At 43.9% G+C, this 15,693-nt stretch overlaps 1 protein-coding gene across 1 annotated transcript in view; it reads right to left on the bottom strand.

Annotated features, from left to right (window-relative positions):
- Ppm1l (protein phosphatase, Mg2+/Mn2+ dependent 1L) overlaps positions 1-15,693 on the bottom strand; it is a 241,413-nt gene that overhangs the window by 42,111 nt on the left and 183,609 nt on the right. The window contains exon 2 of the mRNA XM_051157293.1: positions 13,104-13,278. Coding sequence (XP_051013250.1) covers positions 13,104-13,278 — 175 coding nt within the window. The remainder of the gene's footprint in view (positions 1-13,103; positions 13,279-15,693) is intronic.

Genomic DNA, 15,693 nt, shown 5'->3' with positions numbered 1-15,693 from the left:
GGGCTCCACTGCTCGGAAAGGATTTGGCTGTTCTGTATGCTGCCTGGGAGCCCACTCCTCCGAGGCGATCTAATCAGTCACAAGGAACTGTTGCTCTAAAGTAGGTTTTCGACCTCAGTGACAGTTTTGGTCAGATAAGTTTTGCTGCGGCAAGGTAAGGGAAGCACTGCCCCATGCATTTGAGAACGTTTAGTGGCATCCTTACATTCTACCAGTTAGATACCTCCAGCTCCCCTCCACCCCTCCCATGACACAGAATGCCAAAGATACTGTGAGATGCCCTGTGAGACTTGGGGTAGAAACTTCCCTTTGCCAGAGCAGCCATTTTATAAAGGAAAGGCTTTCCTTCAGTCACTATTTTATTGTTAGTGGTTAGAAAACAATTCCTAACCGGAATCAGAATCAAGTCTCTTATGAGTGGGAGACAGTGGGCACTAGCCCGGGAGCATTGATCACCGACCCACCGAACATGCCTAATAGGAAATGCCCCAAGTTCAGTGCAGCCTCAAAGCCTCCATTTAAAGCTCAGCACAACTGAGCGAGCCAGGCATTTACAGAGAGGAGGGAGACTTGACCACATCTGTCATATCTGACCTCATTTCATTTCATATAACTTCCATATTTTTAAAAAAATCTGCTAAAATCCCTCGGCGAAAGGCAACTATTTTTAGCTAAGCCTATCTTCTTTGGTGGCTGTGTGAGACTCACTTCCCTCCAAGGGCAGGCTTATAAGGAAGTAGAGCCAATCAAAGAGGTCGGAAGTTACTAGCAGAGCATTTTGGAAAAAAGGGAAAACTAACACATCTATTTGTATTCTGAGGCTGACCTCAGAACTGTGTGCATTCTATTTTGCAAATGCAATTTTATCTGGCCTGTACTCATTCAGATGTGGTTTTTAAAAAATTACTTATTTTTATTTGTTCTTTCATAATTCCATACATAAAGATTTGACCATATTCAATTCCCTATCCTCTGTCTCTTCTATTCCCACTGAACTCTTTCCCATCAAGTCACCTCCAATTCTCATGTTTATTTGTCTGTCTGTCTCCTTCCTTTGTGTGTGTTTAGTACACTGCTTTTTTTTGTTTGTTTGTTTGTTTTGTTTTTTTGAGACAGGGTTTCTCTGTGTAGCCTTGGCTGTCCTGGACTTGCTTTGTAGACCACGCTGGCCTCGAATTCACAGCAATTCTCCTTCCTCTGCCTCCCAAGTGCTGGGATTAAAGGCGTGCGCCACCATGCCTGGCCCAGCACACGGCATTTTTATAAGGTTTCTTGACATAAATAAATAGTTAGAGCTGAACTTTGAGCTTCCTCCCTGTTGGCTATCTTTCATAGCACAGGGGAGACGAAGCACTAGGGAAGAAGAGTTGTCTTAGGTCTTTCTCAGCTGTGGACCTACAATACTAACCTAACGGCCAGGGTGAGCCCACTTGTGCCAAAGTTAGTGACTTATGGGATAACCAACCACTTTTCTAATTGGACTCAAGACTGTCTCAGAGGGAAATCATGCCTGCCATGATTGGTCAAAGCCTTGTGGCTAGGGAAGTCATAGGCCTCTGATGGTTTGCAAAATGGACATGTGGTCAAGTCGTTTTCTAATATTCACGCTTCTCTCTCTAAGATTAGTGATGTCCTCAGCTTTGGTTAGAGCAGCTGCTTTCTGCAATAAGTGGTGATAAATGCAGAGACCCACAATGGGCCAAGGAGATGAGACTAAATGACGATTTGGTGCTTAGTCCTATATGAGACATTTGTATCCCTCCCTGCAAGGCTCAAGGAAGGTGAGGGAGGTGACTACAAAAAAATGCAAGAGGATGAAGTGTGCCATGAAATGCTGTCTTTTGACGAGATGGAACTGTTGCAATCATGGACAGCTGTGATTACCTTCCCAAGAGCAGCTATGCATCGCCAGGGCTCACAAGGCCTCACCTCTCCCTGAGGAGCTACAGGCTGTTAAAGATTCCCTTTGAGACTGGCACATATGGATAATGGATTTGCTACTTTACCATGAGGCCAATTGGTCTTGGAGTCCTCAAAAGCTGTGCTCATGTCAAAATACACATTCACTCAAAACTTAACTCATTCAAGGCTTTCTCCACTCTCTACTGACTCCAAAGACCTTGTTAACTTTCATTTAAAAAATACACATAATGAAGTTAGAAATATAAGCAATATGCTGTCAGCAAAATTAAAAAGTTAATGACCTTCTAGTTTTTCCATGTACAGTAACTGCTAAGAATTTTTTATCTCTGATAGGTGACCACTTTTTTTTTCACACATATGAAAACACACACCTCAGCTGTGAGCTGTGCCACTGAGATCACTGTGCCACTGAGACTGAAGATTCTAGCTACTTGAATTCATTCCTCATAGAAATAAGTAAGCCAAGCTTTTTGCTTTGAGCTCATAGCTAGCTGTCCTGCTGAGCTGTCACATCAAATAAAATCCACCTGTTCCTTTCACATTCTCCCATATGTAAGATTTTCTACAGATGCATTTAAGCACTTATAAAAAGAGTTTATTTACAGGTACACGGGTAGGATCTCAAGTAGGGGGCGGCGCCCAGCGGGGAGTGCAGCCATAGCCTTTGATAGGAGGTTAACCACATGGCAGACAAGCAAATGTATAGCAAAGCCAGGAGTGATGGGCTTCAGAGAAATAGTCAGAAGCCCAGAGTACCAGGGAAAGTATATTTTGGCTCTAGCTAGCACCTAAAAGAGCCAGAGAAGAAGAAAAACAAAAGAATAGTCACACCTTTCTGAGTCAAGAATCAGAAAGGGCAGACAGAACCAACAGAACATGGCAACTTGTAGCAACTACACTAGGGCATGGGAATTCTGGGAAAGAAAAAAAGCACATTATCTCAATAACAGCCAATTATTCCTCCTGTTTAGCATGGCTTAAGGTAAATCTACATTTCTAGTGGTGAATCAACTGGATTAACTCATATTTCTGGGTAGCTTGGAATGCCACCCCTGCCCACCAGAGCCAGAGAAACAGCTTTCCCTAATGGAACTCCACAGAGCTCTGATCGAAGCTGCTATAACATTACCCCATCTAAAGAGGGAACCCTAAAATCACTTAGGAACCTGACCAGGGAATACAGTGATGAACGAGCCTGTCTCCATCTTAGTCTTGAAAACCATATTATAGTAAAGATGACCTAGGCTCATTCCTTTTTATGACTAAATCTCTGTTTCTGAAGGGTTATGCGCCACCTTAACTACAAACGATTCTGTACTGCCTGTTCCAGGAAACAACAACCATGTCTTTGTTTCAAAAAGTTGTTATAAGCAGCTTGTAACCCACCTTTGTTTCAAAAGGTTGTTATGACTGCCTTGTTACGACCACCTTGCTAACTATGTCTTTGTTTCAGGAGGTTGTTATGACTACCTTGCTATGCTTATGTTCTGCTCCTGTAAACCTATTTTGCCTGCCAAGCCCCGCCCCCATTTGGAAAGTACCTACCCCTGAGCTATTAAAAACCTTGTCCTCCTCAAGTCCAATGCTGTCCTCTTGAACCTTACCTTAGGGGGAGGTAGCCCCTGTACAAAAATAAAAAAGATTGCTTTAATTAATTTGGACATGATGATTTGGGTTGGTGGTCATTCTCCTTGCATCTTTGGGATTAATAATAGCTCACAGACATTTCTGGCCCCCAGCCAGGACAGGACTAAGGGGATTTCTGGTTTACGGCCAAGGACATAAATTGAGGCCCCTATCTCAAAATTGCCTGTTCCATTTCTACCTCGTGTCTTCATCATTCCCACCTCTGGAGAGGTAGGTCTAACTACTAATAGAAGTAGGTTCAGCTCTCTATCTGGCTTTTTTAGGCTGAGTTGTGTGGCAGTTGGGATAATCCTTCATTGAGCACTTTATTGGACACATCTACATGATGCACAGAAAATGTAAAGAAACAGCAACTTACCCAAGCTGTTAAAGATGGCTAAAGTAGGAAATGAGGACAAGATGGACTCACTTGCATTTGGTACGCAAAACTTTAAGATTCCACCTTCTGTTATGCTCTGAGTCACTTCTTACCCATTGTCTCACACTCTCTTGGTTTTACCTTTTAATTAACTGCTAGCAATGGGACTATTTGAGCCTAGATACAGCCTTGGTCTAGAACCTTGTATCATTTGCTCCCCAACCCCAACCCTGGTTATTACATTCACATCCAAGGAACCCATCCAGCACATGAGTATTGCCAAGCCAGGAGAGAAGGGACACGAGTCACATGAGTGATCCTTGACCTTTATGGGGGATGGGAAAGTAGCTCAACGGCTCTGGTTGTGATCCATAACCCTCCTAAGAATGTAGCCCTGCTTAAGTAGCAGCTGCCAAGGGGACCTAACCCCACAAGTGTTCCCTATTCCCTGTTTCTGTCCCAGTGTTCCCACTCTTGTTCCCTAGGATTACACTCCTCAGTCAACTCTAAGGGCTGTAGTTTCAGGTTGTGTTTCTAGGGAACCCAGAACCCAGGGGGAAATAAGCTCAATATTCCATATATAAGGTACCATGTGATGGAGTGACTTAGCATTGAAAGAAAAGCTGGCTCTATTAGGAACCAGCTTTATTCTGCTTATCAAACAGCAGTTTGTACTTTGGTAGGTTCTTCTTTTGCTCTGGTGGCCAATGAGCTGAGGAGAAAATAAATGGCTCGTTACAGGGCATTACGACATTTGTGGTGCATTGTTCTCTGTGGTTAGCACATTTATTTCTGTTTTTATGGCTTTGATTTTTGTTTTACACTACAACAAGGACATTTGCTCAACTATTTCATAGAAGCTTTATTTGTAATAGCCAGAATCTGAAAACAACCTGGAGATCCCTCAACCGAAGAATGGATAAAGAAACTGGTACGTTTGTACAATGGAATACTACTCAGCCATTAAAAACGAGGAGATCTTGAAGTTTGCAGGCAAATGGAGGGAACTAGAAACAATCATCCTGAGTGAGATAACCCAGACCCAGAAAGACAAGCATGGTATATACTTATTTATAAGTGGATATTAGCCCAACATAGATGTCCTCTGAATGACTTCACCCAGTGAGGGACCTACACAGATGTAGGGACTTTCTGCTGGACTCTGGGTGGAGCACTGAGAGTGATGTGGAAGAATGGGAGGATGGAAGGACCCAGAGGGTTCAGGAACCCCACAAGGATATCATCAAGACTGGTAGATCTGGACCCAGGGGGTCCTGCACAAACTGTTGCACCAACCAAAGACAGTGCATGCAGCGAACCTAGACCCCTATTCAGATCCAGCCAATGGACAGCTCATTCTCCACTGTTGTAGGGGGAGCGGGGACTGACTCTGCCATGAACTCTGTTGCCCCCAATTTGATCACTTCCCCTTGGTGGAGAGACCAAGGGGCACACGGAGGCGGGGGGGATGCAGGCTATTCGGATGAGCCCTGATAGGCTGTGGTCCGACGATGGGGGAGGGGGGCCCCCCTCTCAGAGGTCTAGGGGAGGGGAATAGGGCAGAAGAGGGAGGGATGACTATAGCATTATAAGAGTATACTGAGGAGTTTCCCAAGAATACATATTACAAAACCTCTCCATCACAGGACCCTCATCACAAAGGGCCTAAGCCACACAGTCTGAGACAAGGACATTAATTAATGACATAAATACAATGAATTACTCTGGGCACTAGAAGGTGCCATGAAAACAATGCATCTCTCACAAGGCAATTTACCAAATGAAATCGAGAGTGTTTAGGAATTCCCAAAGACTGAACTCAACATCATACAAGTGACTTTAATGGCAATACACTCCTTGGTTACAGATCTTCAAAGTCTAGCTAACTGCCAGGCCAAGGATGTGTTTGTTTGACTTTCCTACAGTAAGAAGGCAGTCCGTATACGAGAAACCACCTTATTTATCTCTATAAGGTGAAGGGCTCACTATTACTTTGTATCACCTTAGACTTTATAACAAGCATTGCAGCAAGCGCACAAGATGCTGGCTACAGGAGCTCAGCAGCACAGAAAGAAGAGACCCCGAGAGCAAAGCATCCAATTAATCGCCTGGAACAAGGCTTTGCTTTGTGTACACCTTCCCCTTAGTCCTTGTAATCAAATACTACTTCAGAGACAGGAAGCAGCTGTACTTCCCTTCTGGCAAACAATGACAACTTGATTAGAAAGATAAATACAGCTCTACGGCAAGTGTCTTAATCACTGGAGGTGACACCTCCTGATACTCTAAATTTCAGCATTAACTTGTGGTTTCCGGTAAACTCAGCAGAATTTGTTGAAAATTTAAAATCTGCACTAATATATTTGGGTTGAAGCCTTCTATTTGAAAGACCATGAAATAGTTGAGAAATTCAAATTGATTTTCTTCTTTCAATAACTCCCTAGTTAGACCACTTTTTTTTTTTTTTAACAAGAGTCAATTGGAATTATAATGTTTTTCTATGGGGAATGTCATAAGCGAACAGGCAACGCTGCTCACATATTAATGCAATCTAATCAAACTCATTAAAATTAGTTGGAGAGCCACGCTTAGGACGCGGTAGGTGGCGGCATGGCAGAGAGCAAGAACAGATCTCTGAAGCAATGGCTCATAATCACAGAAGCAAAGAGGAAGAAAGCATCGCTCAAAGCCTGTGTTTAAGATGCAGCTGATAGTAAGGTTCAGGCTGACCAGTTGTAAAGATTTATGGGTTTTCTTAGAATGTTCTGATCTATTTAATCAAACGTTCCCAAACCTAAGCCAAATTTCCCCCTCCTCTGCCCATCTACTGGCATCTAGAGTCCCAGTTCTAATGCACTTAGTTATCTGTTTCTATAAGCTGATGCACACACACACACACACACACACACACACACACACACACACACACACACACACACATACACACACACACGGGCAAATACTTTATATCCTGGTTGAAGGGCCACATGGTCATTTAGTGGTGTATCACGCCTGACTAACAGGTGCTCACACAGTCAGTGTTAACTGATGGAAGACATAGTCACCCATTGTTAAAGCTCAAAGAGTCTTAAGACACCAAGGCTGATGCTATGTTACAGTGAAAGAGCCATGAGCAAACATTAGTGTCCTATGGCTAAATAGCATGTGTAGAGACTGTCTAGCTGTGAAATGGTTCCTGTTTGTAGGTAGGAGGGCTTAGTTATGGCTCTCCACCGCCAAAGTGGGGGGGGGGTTGGTTTAGCTGTTTAAAATCTTAATATAAAAGAAAAATGAAAAAAAAGGAAATTAAATATAAGTTTGTCTTTGCTTAAAAACTAGAATTAGGTCTCCAGCTTGTCACAGAAATCCATCCTTCCGCCCACAGTTTCTGTTCTCTCTGCAGGCCTTCCATGCTCCCCCCTCTTCTTCTCCCCAGGGCTGATCTCCACCCTCCCTTTCCCCCTGTGCTCCCTCTCCTACCTTGTTCCCTCTATTCAACTACTTCCACTGTCTATTCTATTTCCTCTTCTGAGTGAGATTTAATCATCCTCCTTTAGGTCTCCCTTGTAACTTATTTTCTTTGGGTTTGTGAATTGTAGTATGTTCATCCTGCACTGTATGGCTAAAGTCCGCTTATAATGAGTACATACCATGTGCATGTACTCATACACATGGGAGGATATGGGGGGGACTCTAGCTGAGGCTGCTAGGACCAGGGGTCATAGAGACAGAAGAGGACACCTTCTAACTAGATAGGACACTTAGTGGAGGGAGGAGAACACCAACCCACCCACAAAAACTTCAACCCCAAATTTACCCTGCCTACAAGACGTGTAGGGATAAAGATAGAACAAATATTGAGGAAGTGCCCAATCAATGCCTGTTCCAACCTGAGAGAGGGCCAACCCCTGACACTATTATTGATACTCTGCTATGCTTCTAGATAGGAGCCTAGCATAGCTGTCCTCTGAGAGGCTACATCCACCAGTGGATGCAAATTGATGAGACTCACAGATAAACACTGGGTGAAGCATAGAGAGTCTTGTGGAAAAGTGAGGGGGATAAATAGAAGGACCTGGAGGTGACAGGAGCTCCACAAGAAGACTAGCAGAGCCAAGTAACCAGGGCCCGAAGGGGCTTGTGGACACTAAAGCACCAACCAAGGATCATGCATAGACTGGACCTAGGCCCCCTACACAGATGTAGAGATGGGCAGTTCAGGCTTCATGTGGGTCTCCTAGTAAGGGAAGCAGGAGTTCTCTTTAACATAGACTTGGTTGCCTGCTTTTTTGCTCACTCTCCTGAGGTGGGGCTGCCTTGCCAGGCCACAGGGGAAAAGGATGTGCTTAGTCCTTATGTGACTTGATGAGCTAGGGGGATCCCCTTTTCTGAGGAATAGGGGAGGAGGGATGGGGGAAGAGGGAGGAAGGATGGAACAGGGAGGAGATAAGGCTACAATTGGGATATAAATACAATTAATTAATTAATTACAAAATTAGAATTAGGAACAGGGTACATAGTTCAATTGGTCAAGTGCTTGCATTGTCAGCCTGAAGCCCTGGGTTTGGTCTTCAGCACTTGGGTAGAAGGATGGGGGTAGGGGGCAGAATTATTGGCCAGAAAATTCTTGGTTTATAAGTGAATTTTGACTACCTATTTTCGTCATTCCTTTCACAAGGCTAATCATTGCTTACATTAATCTGTATGTACCATACTACCATTCATATTTTCTTCACAGATAAAAGACAACCAAATTCAGGGGTTCTATATGGTGATAAGAATTAAAACATGAATAAAAACCATTAAAAGGTCAAAGGCATGGTGACTGCGATACAGTTACGCAACAGGATGCCAACCATTAAAGTAGTTTTTAAGTTCATGAAGAAATAAATTCAGTGTAAAACTTTGTGAAAAGACAGAATTGGGCATTAAGTAACTAAAACCGAGCAGAGAAACACGACTAGAAGGAAATGCCCTAAAGATAATAAATGTTAAGATTAGAACATCTTCTTATTATCTTCCACTTTCCCCCCTATTTTAAGAGTGTCTCAGCCTGGTGGTGGTGGTGGTGGCACAGGTCTTTAACCCTAGCACTCAGGAGACAGAGGCGGGTGGATCTCTGTGAGTTCAAGGCCAGCCTGGTCTACAAAGCGAGTTCCATGGCAGACATGGCTACAGAGAAAAACCCTGTCTCGAGCCCCCCCCCCCAAAAGCCAAAAATCAAACAAAAATACAAGCCCCAAAATGTATTTATAATAGGAAAATAAATCAGATTTCAAATCTGACAGAAAATCAGAAGGTGGTACTACACTGCGCAGTCAGAACCGAGCATCCCTTTGAAAGTCCCTTTCGGGTCCCTGTCGTTTTCTTCCTTCCAGGTCCTCCAGCTCCTGTCAGCCAGTCCCTGAGAAGAAGGTTTTAGATCTAGAAACAGATTGATGGGGAGAGAAAAGCAAGAAGCCTTTACAGCTCCCTCCTCCCTTAGGACCTGCTTGAGGAAACCCACTGAGAAAGTCAGTCTGTCAGAGCGAAGGGTCGCTACTGTGCTTTCTAAAATGCTCTCAGAAAATCTGGAAGGGCCCTACATAATTCCCAGGCTCCCTCTGGGTCTGACTTTCTGGATGTACAGTCAGTTTTTTCCCTGTGACAGTAAATGGCTTTCCTTTTGAGCCCACGGATTACTCTGACGCTAATGGCTCAATTAAAACACTGATGTAAGGCTCAGGTATCCTCTCTTTCAAAGGGAATAAAGTAATCTCAACAGGGGGGACCTTTCAGCTGCTTCCTAAATTGCTAACAGCACATTTCTCTTTCCCTTTTAAAAGCCATTTCTGTGAAAACGCAGAGCAATGTTCGGTGCGTCTTCTCCGTAGTTTCTCTTAGGTTCTGCTCACAGGCACTTCTAAGGTAAAGGTCCATGAGGACTCACAGGGGATCACTCAAACACTGCTGCTGCTTCCGTGTGGCTGCCTGATACCTGTCAATGCACCTGCTGCAGGTCCCAGCTTTCCCTAGGGCTCAGGTTAACACCAAGCACAGCCAGCGGACCTCTCCCCCTTTCCTCATCTGTGCTATGTGGGTCACTCGGCCTCCACGGCTGGTCCCTGGTGCTCACTGTGAATCTGAATTTCTTGTAAAACTATAGAAACAGAAATAAAGCCCCTTCCTTGCTGGTCTGAGAAGAGAGAGAACTCAGAAGTGGAGATCCAAGGAGCAGTTCAGGCAACTGTCTCAAGGCGACCTGGGCCAAGATGCTGCCTGCAGGAAAAGCGTGCATCTCGGCTCCTGTCTCTAGATTTCTGCTCCATGGCTTCCGGCTCAATCAAAATAAAAATGGGCCTCCTTTCCTCACAGTCCCACACAAAGCATCACAAGCAATACTACTATCTTTAGCAAAGAACTGTAGGTTATTTATTCATGCAGAACCACACGAGACAATTAAAAAGAGAATATAAAGTCACTTACAGAAACATAAATAATACATTAGTGTAAAAATAACCAACATTCGGAGAGCGGCTGTGTGACAAGTGAGCAGCAGCTCAGCCGTGCTGTCTCAGTATGAAACGCTGCCTCAGTTGTCACCACGAATCATGCCGCTGCTTTCTGGCCTTGGGAATCTTTCCATGCTACTCTAGTTTGTTAAAACGTGTGACCATGTACTTCAACTTAAATAAACACAGGATTAGATTAAGTATAAACCTCTTCCTATTTGGGATTCTGCTTAGTGCTGACAAATGCTAATGAAGGATTGCACACCTCCTTAGGGAGAACCCAGGAATGATAGGTTTCAGAACATTTTCTTCCAAAAACCTAGCGGCTTTGCTATAGTTGATTTTTTTTTTTCTTTTTTTTTTGAGACAGGGTCTCTAGGGTGAGCAATGAGACACATTAACCTCTCCAGACTAACTAACATTTCCTAACTAACAAGCCTAACTTCCTAACACTGGGATAGTGGGATTTAAAATGTGAGAAAGCAGATGCTGCGACAGCATGGGAAGAGGCCGGGCACTGAGGCCGTGAGGATCTTAGTGCGGGGTAGTAGATCTCATAGCCTTGGATGCTGTTAGTTTCTATTCTGCATCCCTCCTATTGTAATATATGAGCTTTTTACTAAGCAGCAATATCTTTCCCTATTTCTCTTGTCTTACTTTGGCTTAAATAAGTACTGCAGGAGCTATAGAGGAGGAGGTAGTGATCCTCTGGCTTTTCAACACAGTGGCATTTATTCAGCCACATTTATCCAGTCTCCTCCAGACCTGCCACCGTGCTCTGACACACAGCAGTGACCAAAGGCAAGCTGAGCGCATGCTGTGAATTGCACAGGTGTCTCTTAGTTTCTCAGAGTTTCTGAAGACACTCTGAAAAATTTTCTGTCTCCCAAGCACTATCTGCCCAAAAAGGGGGGAGGAGTTAAGAGCTCCTTAACAACATGGTCTGAGGAATTGGCAAGATCCAAACCTGTCTCTAAGCAGCAGCATTTGTGGCATTAATCAGCCATTTGATTTCTAAGGGACCCCGTGACCAAATATCACATACTTTATTATTAGAACAACTCAGTGGAGTATTAGCTCAATTATATAAATCAGAGCTTCTAAGAGATTAATTTTCTGAAGATCACAGCACTAAGCTGGAGACTTGGACCCCTGAACTCTTAAGCCTGTGTTTACTCCCACTGCTGACTGATTGACTCTGCACTGAAGGATTTGTCTTTAAAGGCCAGGGTCAAGTGCACGCACTGTCTGAACACGCTGCAGGCCAGGCTGATGGACAAGGCTCTGAGTTGTATGTGGTGCCGGGGATCAGACCGAGAGAGCTTTGTGTGTGCTAGGCCCGCTGGTTAGTTTGTCAGCCTGACACAAACTACAGTTGCTTGGAAAGAGGAAACCTTGACTGAGGAACTCCAGTCCTTCAGACTGGCCTATAGCATGTATGTGGCAGTTTTGTTTTTGATTTTGATTTATGGTTGATGTGGGAAGGACCAGCACACAAGGTCCTGGGTTGCAGGAGAAAGCAGGCTGGTCAACCCACCAGAGAACAGGCCAGTAAGCGGCATTCTTCCACAGTCTCTGCTCAGTTCCTGCCTTCAGTTTCCACCTAGACATCCCTCAGTGATGGGCTGTTACCTGGGAGTGTGAGATGAAGTAAACCCTTTCCTTCCCAGCTTGCTTCTGGTTAAGTATTTTATCACACCAACAGGAAACCAACTAGGACACTAGGCACCTGAGCCACACTCTAGCCTTAAGTTTCATTTTGCTAACAGTTTCAATGAGTTCAATAAAACTGGTTTTTAGCTCATAGATTTTTTTTATTAATTTATTCTTGTTACATCTCAATGTTTATCCCATCCCTTGTATCCTCCCATTCCTCCCCCCCATTGTCCCATTATTCCCCTCCCCTATGACTGTTCCTGAGGGGGATTACGTCCCCCTGTATATTCTCATAGGGTATCAAGTCTCTTCTTGGCTACTTGCTGTCCTTCCTCTGAGTGCCACCAGGTCTCCCCCTCCAGGGGACATGGTCAAATGTGAGGCACCAGAGTACGTGAGAAAGTCGTATCACACTCTCCACTCAACTGTGGAGAATATTCTGACCATTGGCTAGATCTGGGAAGGGGTAAAAACGGCATAATAAGAAAGTCTGCGCATGGCTTCGCTGAGAAGTCCCACTGGATGGGATAAAGGGTATGCGGTCAATCCAACATGTGCTGTGGTATTAGGAAACAGATCCCACTTGAGTTGTTGAAGAAAAGAAAGCCAAATCCAGCTAAAACTTCAAGGGGTTAAAAAGTACCACTTGAAAAAACATAAGCTCTGATATTAAAAAAAAAAAAATTACCCAAATCAAATTTAGCTGTTATATTACTAGATGCACAGATTTTTCATTGGGTATTCAAAATTGAGGTGACTTCAGAAGATTAGATCCATAGCAGTACAGCTGATAGAGAGAGAGCCAGGAACACCCCATTTAGTAAACAAAAGCTTAAAGGGATTTGCTATATAAGAGCCATCACCTCGAATGGTCTTGACACTAGAACTGCAGAGAAGAGACTCACCAACATCGGATAGAACATCAAGACCAGTTGCCCTGAGCCACCTACTTCAGGAAAAGACCCAGGTCTAGCCAAGGTCTAGGAGTTCTGCAGGGGTGGAGGAGTGTGCATCGGTAACAAACATACCTGCTTCATCGTAGGATACCGTCAACTTCTCCAGCATTTCTCGGTCAATTGACAAGATCTGCTGCTCAAGGATAGTCTGGTAAGACAGAACACTGTTTTCTTTGTCCTTCTCATAATCCTGAAGGTGCTGCTTCAGAGCCTCAGGGAGTCGGGATTTTACATATTCTGCTGCAGTCTGTAAGATAAATGGAGAGCCCCCATTAGTGCGCTGTGGATCCAGCCTCCGGACACACACATGTCCCTGTCACTGTGACTTTCAGACTCCAATGCATGCAGTGGGATGGGTCTTCGCGCTGTCAGAACCCCAGACCTGTGTGAGTTTTCTCTCTGGTTTAAAGGCAGGAAAGATCATGGATTGCACAGTCATGGAGTTAGTACTCAGATTTTTGGACCCAGTGAGTTCAGATGCTTTTTCTGGCACACATCTGCAGGAACACTCCCAGCTTCTGTTGTCCCCATCGCCCTTGTACGTTGCTGGTCTCCACCCACAGAAGACACTTCCACGCCGTGGGCCACACCTCACTATTGTGCTTTGTTGGTCTCCACCCCCCGCCCCACATTCAGAAGCGTGAAGTGAGTGGAAAGAAGAAACTTCTGCTAGGACTGACCACGAAATCCTGGGACACACAAAAAGGGGGATCTAGGCACCCCTACTCTGATCTACCCGATGGACAGGACATTCTCCACAGTTATGTGGAGAACAGGGACTGACTTTGACATGAGCTCTGGTGCTCTATATTTGACCACCTCCCCTTAGTGGGGAGGCCAGATGGCATTCAAAGAAAGAATAAGCAGGCTACCAAGATGAGACTTGATAGCCTATGACCATACAGTGAGGGAGGAGGTCCTCCTCAGTCATAGATCTAGGGGAGGGGAATAGGGTGAAAGCAGGAGGGAGGGAGGAGTGGGAGGATACAAGTGATGGGATAACAACTGAATATACTCTGAATAAATTAATAAAATTTAAAAAAAGGTTCTATGTTCAAGTCCCACAATATCAAACAGACAAACAAAATATAAATGCTTACTTAAAAAAAAAATTGTGGCACACGCCTTTAATCCCAGCACTTGGGAGGCAGAGGCAGGTGAATCGCTGTGAGTTCCAGGCCAGTCTGGTCTACAAAGCAAGTCCAGGACAGCCAAGAGAACATAGAGAGACTTAAAAAAAAAAAAAAAAAAAAAAAACAAAAAAAACCACTCCAAAAAAAAAAAAAAAAAAAAAAAAGATATCAAGGAGAATGATGTCACTCACCTTGAAAAAGACAACCATTTAATTGTTGTAAGCTTTATATTATTATTGTTATGCCAATTTGCTCCTTTGTCTGTTTGCTTGGAATTTCCTTCTACATGCCTGTATAATACATTCCCAACTAGTAACATCTGAAATTACAGGCAGAGAGTGTCAACCAGCTAGTCACACTCCACCTGGGGACAGGCGGGAAGACATATGAGGAAGGCCTTCCTGAAGATTCTGATGGCGTCTTCTGGTAGAACGGGGGTTGGATACTCCTTCTCCCTCCCAGCTGAGACTCAGTATCATAGTTAAACCTTCTTTATGGGAGACATTAAATGTCACACTGATATGTATGAATCAGAGGAATTCTCTAATTCCTAAGTTGTATCTCTGGAGAGTATTTCACACCTGCTTTAGCCACACAGTGTCTAAAGTTAACAATTCAATAACCGAAGGTGTACATATATTGTTCAAAATTAGGATATGCTTGGTGGTTCGCACCTAAAAATCTAATACAAGATCATCCTCGGCTATAGTGGTGAGTTTCAAGGCCAGTCTGGGCTACATGACATGGACTCAAAAACAAACATATGCTAAAAAATTAAATCTGTAGCCACTAAAGAATTTCAAGGATACCGATAATGAAGATCAATCTGGTTTGGGTCTAGAATAAAACAAAGACCTTATCTTTTAAATCCTGTACAACTTATTAACTGTGAAATATTTTAAGGTAAGGGATACAGTTGTGAGCTGCCAGGTGGGTGCTGGGAATTGAACCTGGCTCCTTTGGAAAAGCAGACAGTGCTCTTAACCACTGAGCCATCTCTCCAGCCCCCAAGGTATGGGCTACAAATAAGTGCAAATTCTTCATGTTCATGGACTAGAAGATTACTATTATCCAACGTGGTCCATAGATTCAATGCAAACCTACCCACAGTGATCTATAGGTTCAATGCAAACCTACCCAAAATGATCCATGGGTTCAATGCAATCCCTACACAGTGATCCATAGGTTCAATGCAATCCCTACACAGTGATCCATAGGTTCAATGCAATCCTACCCACAGTGATCTATAGGTTCAATGCAATCATGCACAGTGATCCATAGGTTCAATGCAATCCTACCCACAGTGATCCATGGGTTCAATGTAATCCCTACACAGTGATCCATAGGTTCAATGCAATCCCTACACAATGATCCATAGGTTCAATGCAATCCTACCCACAGTGATCCATAGGTTCAATGCAATCCCTACACAATGATCCATAGGTTCAATGCAATCCTACCCACAGTGATCCATAGGTTCAATGCAATCCTATCCACAGTGATCCATAGGTTCAATGCAATCCTATCCA

Source organism: Acomys russatus, chromosome 15 (assembly GCF_903995435.1).
Source record: "Acomys russatus chromosome 15, mAcoRus1.1, whole genome shotgun sequence".
NCBI classification, from domain to species: Eukaryota; Metazoa; Chordata; class Mammalia; order Rodentia; family Muridae; genus Acomys; species Acomys russatus.
The sequence above is the reverse complement of the archived record's forward strand: the minus strand, read 5'-3'. Positions and strand labels throughout refer to the sequence as shown.